At 39.1% G+C, this 13874-nt stretch overlaps 1 protein-coding gene across 1 annotated transcript in view; it reads right to left on the bottom strand.

The window, feature by feature from the left end:
• Positions 1 to 5672: 5672 nt before the first annotated feature.
• LOC101853497 (signal peptidase complex subunit 1) overlaps positions 5673 to 13874 on the bottom strand; it is a 10562-nt gene continuing 2360 nt past the window's right edge. The window contains exons 2-4 of the mRNA XM_005109010.3: positions 10036 to 10095; positions 8441 to 8527; positions 5673 to 7715 (exon numbers count right to left, since the gene is read on the bottom strand). Of these exons, the coding sequence (XP_005109067.1) occupies positions 7563 to 7715; positions 8441 to 8527; positions 10036 to 10095 (300 nt within the window). The 3' untranslated portion in view covers positions 5673 to 7562. The remainder of the gene's footprint in view (positions 7716 to 8440; positions 8528 to 10035; positions 10096 to 13874) is intronic.

The raw sequence follows: 13874 nt of genomic DNA, 5'->3' as shown, positions 1-13874 counted from the left end.
TTAATGTTTTTTCTTCTTTGGTCTTTTGTTGCTTGTATGCAACTCACTCATCTCAAAGTAACTAGATTCTCTACAGTGAGTTTACAAAATGAAAAATGGAGAGAAAAAAAGAGAATTTTAGTACAAATCTGAGTTTTAATCACAAAATTACTGTCAAAGCCTTTGTTTGGTGTATCTGATATCTGATGTGCAACATACTCGTTAGCACGTTATCATGTTTACAATGTAACAAAATGAGCACTTTACGTCTTCTAATTTTCAGTATCGCATGCATGCTTTAACTGAAAGAGTAGGTCCTGCATAGCTCTTTGTGCTTGGACAGTGGGTGGAAACTGGGAACGCCACAAAATTCACAGATACGTTTGGTGTTGAATTTACCAAAGTAACTTATTCGCACATGTGTGTAAGTTACGAAACGCTAAATTTTGTCAGCTCAGTAACGTACACACAGTGATAGGTGATTTCATACAGTGTCATTAAAAAAAAGAAAACTCCTTATTTGAAATTCATTGTTCCTTCACTTTTTAAACATTAGACTTAAAGCTAAGTCGAAGTAGAAAATTGATAACGCAAGGAAATCCATTCTCTAAGCTGTGCACGTTACTGAGCGCGTTGTCACTCGTCGTTTCATAATCTGCACACCACTAGGTTCTGGATAATTAATCATTCACTCTGACGTGATATCATCGATGTCTCCGATATCATTTAAAGTGATTATTTTAGGAGAAAGGATACCGGATATTCTGATTTTTCCATCTTTAAACCTAGGAAATGATGATCAGCCTATCATCTCCACAATATGTATGTAACATAGTTTGGTGTTCCTGTAACTTACAAAAGAGAAAAATAATAAAATAAGAAGAAATTACATGTGGTTACATTAAAACTAAAATGATAATATCTTTTGAAACAAATGCAGTCCGTGCCGGCTTTAAGCACGCCGGCATAAAGAACGTTTCGGACTCAAGCACGCTGAACGGCTCTTGTCTTACCGAATTTTTACTATATTATAAATCACACGCCTTAAAGCACGGTAACTTCGGCTTCAGGCACGCTTCATTTACAAGACAGTCAATACTTTCATGATGACCCATCGAAGTTCAAACATAGTCTTCACCGCAGCAGTGGAGTGTGTCAGAGAAACACAAAGAACACAGGTGATGGAGACACATACACTCACACGCGCGGAGAGGAAGGTTAATGATTTGATAAGTAGATACATGTATATATAAACAATTCGAATATTGGCAACGGTACACTTTATTTTCAAAATCTTTTCTTTCATCTTTCAGTACATTTTGGTGTTCCATAACCCTTTCAATTTTTTGACTGGTGATTGTAAATTGAGAAGTTGAATTTAAGGCATCAACCAAGTTTGTTGTAACTTTTTAAAAACCCTTGTAGAGAGGCATACCAACCACACCTCCATCACTATTCTCCATTGTATTCTCCACAACTTACACACGGATTATATTTCTTGGGGTGGGGTGGGGTGGGGTAGGGGATATTGTTGATGCTCAACAGAAGTTGGTTTTAAAGGATTTTTTTTATCTTTGTATATTTTTTTTTCAAATTAGCAATTTTTTCATCGGAAGCAAGACAAATTAACAAGCCTTAAGATGATACCAATAACTCCGCATGCCCAAACATTGACGAGCGCCTGATTCCACCACGTCGGGACACATATTTCACACACACAAGTCTCTACGAGCTAGGCCAATTTCTAGATCAAACGCTTTTCGCCAATTTGCTCCCACCCTGCCCATCCCACCTCCTCACCCTTGTCTTGTAGATTTCAGGTAATAGATCTATATTAATATGGATAGATCTAACAGTGATGTAGTCTATTGTAGTGTGCCGCAAGCGAACACAAGACAATGTGTAATGTGGAAGAGTACAAAGTACAATTAAAACATAATGTAACTTTGTAATTCAGCATCAAATTTCGCTCCTCGAGTGATGTGCTGATTATGAAAATGCTATTTCATTAAAGCCTTGGTCAATACATTCATGGTGTATTTTTTAAAGAATGGAATTAAAGATATCAGCCAAAAATAAATTACTACAGGCTGGTAACTGCTCGCGAAGCTTTTATTTAGTGAGGATCCTGGCTCAGGTTAACGCGACAGATCGAAGGGAGATAACCCATTACTTCATCTAGTGATTAGATACCACATAATTATGTCTCATTATCAGAAAGTATAAATTGTGTGCAAAGGACCCATTATTAGTACATGTATGTTAATTTTGGGATAAAAAACTTAAATTTGCTGCTTTGTTATGATCCGATGTGTTATGGCACGGTTATGAAAAATGTTTAACTAAATTTTTAAATTCATAACATCCTAGATCTCAACTAGTCAACAAAAGTTACGGAACGCACTGTAAAAACAGTGATATATTTGCATGCATTCTTTCGAGGTTTTACTTTTACTAGTTAAGCTAGATCTAGATATTGGTGAATTGTTACTCTCTGACTAATGGGCTTGTACACACCAGTGTTTGAAATGCACGTGACTCCTGTGCGCTGAGCTGGGGAGGTGGCAAAAAGGCCCAATGTTTTCAAATTGTCGATTTTTATTCTCTCGCTCTTACAGTCAAGAAAAATGACGAACGCTCAAAAATCAGTTTTCACGTGCAAGATTCATGTCTCGTGAGTGAGTTGCACACACTCATTTGCCCTGTGGATACACCATTCTGCTGCTGTAGGGCTAAGCGTAAACATGCCTCCTCGGCAGAAATTGTCTGAGGTAAATAGAGGACGAGTCATTGCTTGGGTACAAGATGGTGTTTCACTCCGACAAGTTGCTACACGTCTTCGAGTGTCCGTTTCTGTCATTTCACGGCTGATTCAGCGTGTCAACGCCACTGGTAGTGCCCAAGAGCGACCCAGATCAGGTCGACCTAGAGCCACTAATGCAAGGGAAGACCGATTCATTCATAGACAAGCTCTGCAGTCGAGATCCGCTCCTGCAAATCGCATTCAGACACGGCTGAGAGCGGCAACTTGTGTTAACATTAGTTGTCAGACAGTACGAAGACGTCTTCATGAGTTCGGACTTAATGCACGTCGACCAGCAGTCCGTCAGCGTCTCACCCCAGCACACAGGGCTCCTCGTCTTGACTTTTGCCGGCGCCATGTAAGATGGACACGTCAACAGTGAGCAAACGTTCTCTTCAGGGACGAGTCCCGGTTATCTTTGCATCACAATGACGGTCGTATCAGGGTTTGAAGGCGACCCGGAGAGCGGCTCCTCGATGCAGCCGTCAGAGAAGTGGTGCCTTTTGGTGGTGGTTCCGTGATGGTCTGGGGTGCATTCAGTCTGAACCACAGAACACCTCTGTACCATGTGCAAGGGAATCTCACTGCAATACGTTACCAGAGATGAGATACTCCGCCCATTAGCACTACCTACTCTGCAGCAGATGGGGCCACACGCGATGTACCAGGATGACAACGCCCGACCTCATAGAGCGTTGCCTGTCCAAAACTTCATGCAGCAGGCTGGCATAAACTGAATGGACTGGCCGGCCTGCAGTCCGAACTTGAATCCCAAAGAAAACCTCTGGGATGAGCTGCAACGTCGAGTCAGAGACAACTACCCCCCTCCAGGAGACGCGCAGCAACTGTTTCAGATGCTGCAGGCAGAGTGGCAGGCGATGCCTCAGAGAGTGTTCACCAACCTCATGAACTCGATGAGGAGCCGGTGTACTGAGTGCCAGAACAATCGTGGTGGGCATACTCATTATTGAAATCATCGGAACTGTTTTGTTTTTGTTGTAGTCAGAAGTTAACATAACTTCGAAACCACTTGCCAATTTTGGGATTTGGGATTTTAACCCCTACCAAACTCAATGAACTTTTCAAGCAAGTTAAAAAGGAATAACTTAATTTTCTTTTTTGTTATTTGTTATACACATGTTTATTTAAATGTGTGCCAGATTTCATTTCGTGTTGAAGTTTACTTTCGAAGTTATACACGTTTTTCCAAATGTTCCTTAACTTTTGTTGACTAGTTTAGGTTCTTGATTATCAAACAAAGTTTACATGGTAGGTAGTGTGGTAACTTACTCGTGTTACTTCTGGTTTGTTCATAACATGTGCCAGAAACAATTTCATCTACAATTAGTATAATAGGCCTAATTAGATTTTTATTTTCTTTGCTTGTATTTTTTCTGTAATTTTAAAAAGTTGTTTTCTCTGATTCAGAATAAAACCTGAGCCTATTGGCCTGTAGTGCGGTCAAAAATTTTTGGAGTAACTTTTCTTCAAACATTTATATAATGGGTGAATCAATGTCTCCAAACTTTGCACAACAGCTTATTTTGTATCAATTTGTCTTAACTTAATATTTTTCTACAACAACTGCGGCAAGATTAAAAACTTTTTTTCATAAATGTATATAAAATGCACATTTTGTAGGATACACATAGACTACTTCACTGCTAACCAGTGATAGTTTTTAGTGGCAAAACTTGTTAAAGTGAACACAATTTCTGCACTAAAGGTTCTCAAAAACATGTGTTCAATAAGCATAATGTCGCGATAAGAAAAAAATGACGGTAGGTGTGCACGCTCTGTAAATGTAAAAACCTCGTAGCTGTGCAATTATTTTGTGAAAATACATTTTAAAGTGAAATTTCAGGTGTTGTTGATGAATTTAGTGGTGAAAAATCAGTTTTTCGCTTGTCCTGCTACACTTGAAAAACTGGAGTTACAATAGTTGCGGTGCTACCTCTTGATATGTGGGCTACTGATCAATCAATTATTTTTTTAATGTTCATAACGGTCGTTTTATTAAATAAAATGATTTTTCAACATATGAATTACATCGGACATCGATGCTGATTTTTTTTGTTCCATATTAAATTGGGTCGTGCCCATTTTGTGTTCCACATGAGCTACACCCTCTACCTCGTTTATTTCTACATACCCCATCACATGAGCTACATTCTGTTGCTAGTTTATTTCTACACACTCCATCATATTCATACTGAAGAATCCAAATTCACCGCAGGTCTGAAGTGGCCTGTGGACAGTGGACAGACGGGCATCGAGTGAACCAAATGTAGGTTTTCAGGCACTTGGCACACATTCGCCGAGCTTTTGATTCGCCAGAAATATTCAGTTAAAAAAATTTACGTAATATTCAGCTGGGTGTGAATTTGCTTACACACACACACACACACAGAGGAAGAAAGAGATAGAGAGAGAAGACTCTCAGCTCTAAATACATGAGCAGAATCATTACCCTTGACATCGGACAGTTGAGGATTTTTAACAGAGGAATCTCGTCAAACCACCAAATTCATGCTTGTCCCAAGGGTGGCTGTGGTATAACTAGTTTTTTTTCTTACTGTACTTGCAATTTTTCTAAATGTTCATTTTCATAAGACTTTAGCGGCACTTGCTATACAATAAGGTCATATAAGTGCCGAAGAATAGATGTATTACAAGAGAGCAACATACAAAAAAAGGAGGAGGAGAGATAAGGACGATAGAATAGATGTTTGATTGGAAAGAAGGAGCAAACCACACCAGAGCACCCACCAACCATCCACTTCTAAATGTTCACATGCCACAATAAAGAATGAGGATGATGAGATGGGGATACGAACTGAGTTTTGCCCAAAATGCTTAAGAAGATAAATAAGAAAAGGTGAAGAAAATATATTAATCCATTACCAAAATTTTTATTGGAAATAAATAATAAGGAAGTAATACAGCAATGTAAACACATCAGTACTTGTAGACACACAACAACGATTCATTCATTGACACATCAGTACTAGTAGACACACAACGATTCATTAACACATCAGTACATGTAGACATACAACGATTCATTAACACATTAGTACTTGAAGAAACACAACAAAGATTTCAACCATTTACATCTCTTGTGCCTTTAATCATCATATTTCCGTAAAATCCACACAGAAATATGTTTTAACAAGGACATAATCGGTGTTGAGCCAAAAAACGAATATTCAATAAAAACTGCCAAACAGGCAGAAAAATGGCGGTTTCTTTGATTTCATTATTTTGACAAGCACCTGATTTCACCACGATGCCTCACATTTATTATAATAATTATAATAAAAAACTCTTTCATCAATGTCTCATGATGACCATTACATTGGCAGAAACAGTACTGGTATTACATACTGTTGAAAACACATCACTGAGGGAAGTGTTGGCCACCAGTCAATTCTCTTCTTGTAAATTTCACAGCGTTTTCACAAAATATGCACTAAAACCTGAGTCTGCACAATCCATCAAACTCAACGGCTGAGAAGAATGCTGGAGATATTGCAGAAACTGACATACCAGTTGATTCCCAAGCAGCAGAAGAGACTAAGACGGGAAATGATGTCAGGTCAAACTAGTCGAGAAAACGCATAGACAGCAGATATTCAGGTCGCACATTTTTTTTATAGATGTATATTCTGTGCATTTAAAACACGTACTTAGCTGAATTCATATATAACAATTTAAAAAGATTTCTGTACACTACCAATTTCACTGTGCTAAACTATACTATGCTAATTCTAGTGAAACTTTACAGGTAGACTACACAGTCTTCTTCTTCTTCTGCATTCAATTATCACTGCTATCTATAGTGGCAAGAACTTTCAGTAGCTCTAAATTCTTTTACTTTTGCTGAACTCATTAATTAACAGCTTGAAATAACTCGAACATCAACTACAAAAACAAAAAAATAAGTTCAACTTTTATAGAATGGAATTTTAGGCTAACAGATAGGAGTGTACCATCACTGTGACCACTTTTCCTAACAAATGAACACATACCGTATAACATTTCCCAAAACCAAAACTAAATGTTTTTTAAAAAAATTAATTTTTAAAGCACAATCACAACATTCCATTATAACCATAGATCAATATATCACACAAAATATTTCATGACTAAACCTCTCACACAGATTTTCACACTCAAATTTTATCCCCCCCCCCGAAACAAACAAAATACTAAAAACCTCACTGTGCCAATAGACATCAATTACAAACACCAGATTTTCCTTGTCATACACATGCTATGTCTCTCTTCAATACATCAGCATCTTTCTCATCTATCCAAAACATCCCCATCTACCTCATCCATCCAAAACACCACCACTTCCCTCATCAATCAAAACATCACCACCTATCTGTTTTATCCAAGATATCCCCATCTATCTGTTTTATCCAAAACATCCCCATCTATATGTTTTATCCATGACATCCCCATCTATCTGTTTTATCCAAAACATTCCCATATATATCTGTTTTATCCAAGACATCCCCACCTATTTGTTTTATCCATGACATCCCCATCTATCTGTCTTATCCATGACATCCCCATTTATCTGTTTTATCCAAGACATCCCCATCTATCTGTTTTATCCAAGACATCCCCATATATCAGTTTTATCCATGACATCCCCATATTTCAGTTTTATCCATGACATCCCCACCTATCTGTTTTATCCAAGACATCATCATCTATCTCATCAATCTAAAACATCAGCACCTATCCCATCCATCCACCCGTCCAGAGTTTACTCTTTGATCTTCTTCTTCTTGGACTTGCTCTGAGAGCCAGGGTTCCCGGTCACGGCGGGGGGGCTGGGGGTCGCGCTGTCCTGCTCCACGCGCGCTGGCTGCCACTGTAGCGGCTGGCTGCGGTACATCTTCCACGGCACAAGTGTCAGCTGCCGGAGACATACAACAACATGATGTAAGCTGTGTTTTAAGGGAGACTCGTGTAAATGAAGTAGGGTCAATATACACATTTTTTTTCTTCAAAAACAGTAGTCGATTTCAAACTGGAATCTGCAGGACTGCCAGATATTCTTCACTTTAGCTCGGTTTTCGGTTTAGAGAGGTTGCGAAAAAAATCAGGTATTTTGTTTTCTTTTGGTTTACAGCTGTTTTTAGAAGACCGATGTTAGGTTTAACTCCTTATCTCTTGCAAGCTGCTCCAAGCACATTCCTTTATGACGACTTCAACGTCAAATTACTTTCAGCAATTGCCGAAAACAGGTCTCTTTTAATGAATGGGATTCATTTATAAAAAGAACTATTGAAATATGTTCATTCGTTTTGATTTAATGACCAATTAAGTGAGGTACATGACAATTCTAGACTTTGTACCAAAAGAGGGCCCCGGTATAGTGGGTTTATCCCCCTCAGAGATAAAGAGTTAAGGGGTGTCATATTTGCATCACCTAGTTTTATTGTAATGCGCACTAAGCATAACATCGAGATGAAAATGAGCAATACAAATGCAATTTATTATTAATTTTCTTCCGTTTTCTACAGTCCACATTTACAATTGACACCTGGGTATGCAGCCATTTCTTCGTTGACAGTGACAATGAATCTTGACATTACAAAAAGGCTATTGAAAATAATAGTACTATCCTGACCAACTTACCACAGAAGAAAGGAAAACTCCAGCAAAGAGGATGTACAAGGTCTGAGAGAATGACTGCGTGGCGTATCCCCAGACGAAGCCAACAATCTGTCCACAAAATCAAACAGTTCAGTAAAAAATCAATGGCCACTATGAAAACAAGACACTATGCTGAATTATAATATTTTAAAATATAAAATAAGCTATATTTTAAGACAACTCAAGACGTGTTAATATCAGAAAAGGAGAGAATGTCTGAGTGTTTATGTGTCTGTGTCTGCAGACAGTGAATTAGCAATTACTGCTTGTGTGCATACCAAACTAGTCTCATGTACATCGAAAAATTTATACAAAAATAGTAGGCTACAGAGGTAGATTAACAGATTTGCTGTAATGCCATGCTATTGGGAAAAGAAAAGCCAAGTAGACTGGAAAGAGAAAGTGACAGTTCAATAGCTTTTTACCTGAACCCTCAAATACACCAAAAATGTTTACTTGTACTCTATTTCTATCATAGATCTGATAATAAGAAAGGTTCACAATTATGAGAATCTGTACAGAAAGGTTGAAGTAAAATCCTTAAGTAACAAAAGAAGAGCCAAGAGAATCTCCTGCACCCAAAAAGTTCCTGAATAAATCCTGCTCTGGGACAGAGTACTTTCTTCCTTAGCATAGCCATGGCTTCATTTCACACCCAAGTCCTGATGCAGATTTTTCATGCAATGCAAATATGGTGTATAGCACACTTGGTAAAGGTGAGGACACTCCTTGTAAAGCCCATGAGGACACTTCTTGTAAAGGTAAGGATAGTCTTGTAAAGTTGAGGACACTTCTCAGTCTTATAAAGTTGAGGACACTTTTTGTAAAGGTAAGGATAGTCTTGTAAAGTTGAGGATACTTCTTGTAAAGGTGGAAACACTTCTTGTAAAGCTGAAGACACTTCTTGTATGAAAAGGCGAGGACACTTTTTGTATGAAAAGGTGAGGACACTTTTTGTATGAAAAGGCGAGGACACTTTTTGTATGAAAAGGTGAGGACACTTTTTGTATGAAAAGGTGAGGACACTTTTTGTATGAAAAGGTGAGGACACTTTTTGTATGAAAAGGTGAGGACACTTTTTGTATGAAAAGGTGAGGACACTTTTTGTATGAAAAGGTGAGGACACTTTTTGTATGAAAAGGTGAGGACACTTTTTGTATGAAAAGGCGAGGACACTTTTTGTATGAAAAGGTGAGGACACTTTTTGTATGAAAAGGTGAGGACACTTTTTGTTAAAAGGTAAAGACACTTCTTGTAAAGCTGAGGACACTTAAGGACATTTCTTGTACTTGAATACTGTTTCTGATGCCAGCCATAACTGTGTTGACCACAAATACAGATTGTTATTACAATGACAATGAAACTGGAAAAAGAAAAAGAGGTAGTCCAACTGTAAGTTACAGCACAATTAGGAATGAGGTAATCATCCAGGGCCTAGATGAGCCAAGACTGGAGGAGGTAGCTGGGGACAGGCAAGCAAAACATCAACTGTGCTCCACTTTGTGTACCTAACGGTATAGGGAGAAAATAAGTAATTCCAAAACAAACATTTTCTTAAAAAGAAATTAAATTCTCACCGCGTACAGCACTATGATGACCTGAAAATATCGTTCAGCTCTCCGCTGGCCATCAAAGTCCTGGAAAACAAGAATACTTGTCACTTAATGCTATAAAATGTTTTATAAAATGCTGTTAGGCAGTAAGATTACAATAAATAATGAGGGAGGATTTCAAGGTCTTAAAAAGAGTAAGATCCACAAGGATAAAAGCGCTTTACAGAGGAGCCCGGCCCTCCTGGAAGGCTAGAAGGCTTCAGAGCTTCTATTGAAAAAATTAGATTAAGTTCTACCAGTTACAGTAGATCAGTCTATCCTAAGATGGCTTGTTGCTTTATGAAATGGAAATTGTGAGAGAACAGAGATAATTAGAGAATGAGAATAATCTTGATCATCTCTACTAATCATGTATGATCACTGCTGCTATTGCCATCGTTACAGAGCATAGTAATTCATTTTTTATTTGTCTATCTTGTTAAAACAAGTGACAGCATGGGTAAACCTGCCAGTCAGGACTAAACATAATATGGCTGGCTCTACTCTAGTTTTACACCCTTCTTTTTAAGTATTAATTGACTAAATTTACAACTCCTTTCTACTACCAAAAAAGGTTGAAAATGTATTTTTTAAATTAATATATATATATATATATTACAAAATACATTTTAAACTTCCTTCACCCCAAACCAGTTATCAATAATGCACTAGAAAACAGTAAATACAGTGGAACTCGGATTCACCAAAGGGAGATTCATTAAAATCAACAAAATAACTGATTCAACTAACAAAGAGCAAACTTGGATTCAACAAAGCTACTTGCAGGACACCCAGCTCTTGCTAAAGGGGCTTCAACCATTTTTCACCCGTAAAGAAGCTTATCTACTCTATTCAAAGGGACCATGGTCAACATGAATCGCACTTGCGCCTCAGCATAGATCAGTATTCGCTTAGCCTAGCCTATCGCATTATAATCAACCAACCAGAAGCCTTTTTTCACACCAACACACGCCCATTGTTGACACAAGTGTGACATAAGGCATGACCTGTCACAGCACGTGCCGAGGTTGGAAGATGGGCGGCAAGCACACGTGTAGCTGTTAGTATGTGTGTCTGAGGGGGTGGGGAGGCATAGGCACAACCATTCTAGATGTGGAACATCAGCAGGGATACAGAGTACAAACACTTCACAAAATCTCCCCCCCCCCCCCCCCACTCACTCCCCCGACTGCTTGACATTGGAAAGCTTGCTTAGACACTATCTGATATTTAGATCTACAACGAATTGCGCACTAGATCTAGTTTGTGAAAATAATAAAAATAAAAACGTTGCTGAATGTACATCAAGTTCTGTATTCTGTACTACAGTACTACACTACTTACTTAACTACTACTGCCCAGTCAGTACTGTCGTCTGTACGATGATAGGCGCTACACTGCAACGCAACTTGATGCGCACATTGCTATAACAAACACTCAGATTCAACAAAATGGGAGGACTTCCGTAACAAACGACCACTATGAGACAGAGTAGAATAGAGGGCTAGGGGTAGGGGCACTAGGGGTAGGGGAAGGGTTACGGCAGATGCGGCTAAACGTAGAACGACGCACCCGCCTGATATGCTGCTAATTTTAGCAATGTGATGTCATCACATCCTGGAATACCCATAGACTATCTTTAGAAGGCCATGGAGATACCCCATGGAAAGACATGCTGGGTCAGTGGCTTGACGTATTATCCGTATCGATGTGTTCCGCACTGCAAAATTTCACACTTGCGGCCAACTGCAGCCTGTCAGCCATGCTCTGATTGGTTACAAGGTTTCCGGTATGTTAATAACATTTCTGCATTCCGGTAGCGACACAAACCGCTCGTTTCGCACGAATGTCAACAATTTCATTCACTGAGACATTGACAGGTTTGAGCTCTTTCATTTTTCGATGCAATCTTTGAACTTTTCCTGGGTAAATTTTTACTTTCACTCCCGCAAACAGATGCACTGCTTCGGGGGTCAAACTGCAATATTGTTTGCACCAGATCACACATAAAGCCACTAAAACTGTAGCAAATCAATTATTTTCAAGAACATTTCACACTGATCTTCAAAAAATCAAATTATGTGTTAATGCCCCCCTGTAACCCCCCAGATTTTTTTTTTAAACTTCTGGGGGAATGAATGGAAAACCATGATCGCCGATGTCTGTCGCAGATCTGGCACTGGATGATGATGATGACTTCTGGGGGGCAGGCCCCTCTGAACACCCCCCCTCCCCTCCCGATTGGTCCAATGTGCGCAAATTACTATGCTGTTAGGCTTAGTGTGATATAGATCGATTAAAAAATATCAAGTATTTCAAAAACTATAAATTTGCGAGAGAAATGAAGTTGATATTCGTGTTCAGCGCATCAATAGGCCTATAGGAAAAATTGGAAAACTGGTAGCTAGGTGTGAGACATGAGGGAAAGTAAAACAATTATACAATACCCTTTTCCTGTACGGTAAAAATGAGACTATTCAAGCGCCACACAATGCAGAAAACTGAGAATCAGCAGCATTCTAGGCTTAGGACGAGGACAGACAGGCCACCAAATATGTTTCGGCGTATCGGTGACATATTCGCTCTACGCTGATCTTTCCGAGGGGCGAACATAAAGAACACATATTTTCAGTGCGTGTAGGCTGTTCCTCTGAACGAGATCTAGATTTGACAAGTTGGGCTTTACTTTAAGTGTCATGTTGTGAACGACCGTCGTGTTGTAAATTCCAACATGCTTTCTTCCAAAATGAAAGAAGAATCGAGTCGGTATGCACATGCTACTTATTTTAATTAATTTTTTTTACCTCAATGTAGATTTGCTTAAAATGTATCTCTTTTATCCCATACGGGGGACTGTTGGCATACAGCGGAAACCAAGGCACTGTTCACTTTAAAATATTAACAAAATGTGTGAACAACTGTGTTTCTTGAACACACATGCACAACACACTGAGCACACTTCTCGACTCAATAACTACAATCTTTGGATTTTAAAAAACCCATTATATTACTGATTTTTTAAATATTTCACAAACTCAAATTCTGCTCGGTGAACCTGTAGAATTTGGATCGCTGATTTCAAATATCTAATCAGATTTTGTCTATGACGTTTCCTTGTTGAGATTTATGGTCAGTTGAAGAAGTCCCCAGTCCAGTCCTATGACATCACACATCTGGTGACAGCCCACTGACAGGGAGCAGCGGCTTTCGGTGAGCAGGAATCAACATTTCATTGCTATGAAATAAGTCGCCACCGATCCAGCAGATCGGAGCAGAGAGTAGGCCGAGTCTCTGTGCACTTGTAGAAATTGTATAGAGATGGATTCCTATTATAACTTACAGCGCTACTCTTCATTTAAGTCTTATTATTCCTGGAAAAACATCACACCAAAGCGTCGTGCCATGCGGTTGGCTAAATTTAGATGTAGTCATGTGATCAGAGGGGTATCTGGGTCTGATGTCACACAAGCTGGCCGCTTTACCTAAAAATAGTTTGCGTCATCCTACGAGTCTACGTTTAGCCGCATGTGTTTAGGGTAGGATATTTGGAGAGACTTCCGTAATGAGCGACCAACCCAACAAACACAAGAATAAAGAAGAGACCTAACCCTACCCCTCTATTCTACTGTCTCATAGTGGTCACTCGTTAGCCTACGGAAGACATGCGACATTCAGGGCGTAAATCGGGCTACGATAGGCCGAACCTGTGGGTACTCTGGGAATTCCCGGTTTCAGTCTCACGCCTTTGACCGTCTTCTCACAGTGAGTTGAAAGAAGAAGAAGAAGAAGAAGAAGAAGAAGAAGAAGAAGAAGAAGAAGAAGAA

This window comes from Aplysia californica, unplaced genomic scaffold (genome assembly GCF_000002075.1).
Source record: "Aplysia californica isolate F4 #8 unplaced genomic scaffold, AplCal3.0 scaffold00742, whole genome shotgun sequence".
Classification (NCBI taxonomy): domain Eukaryota; kingdom Metazoa; phylum Mollusca; class Gastropoda; order Aplysiida; family Aplysiidae; genus Aplysia; species Aplysia californica.
This window is presented reverse-complemented; position numbering and strand designations above follow the sequence as displayed.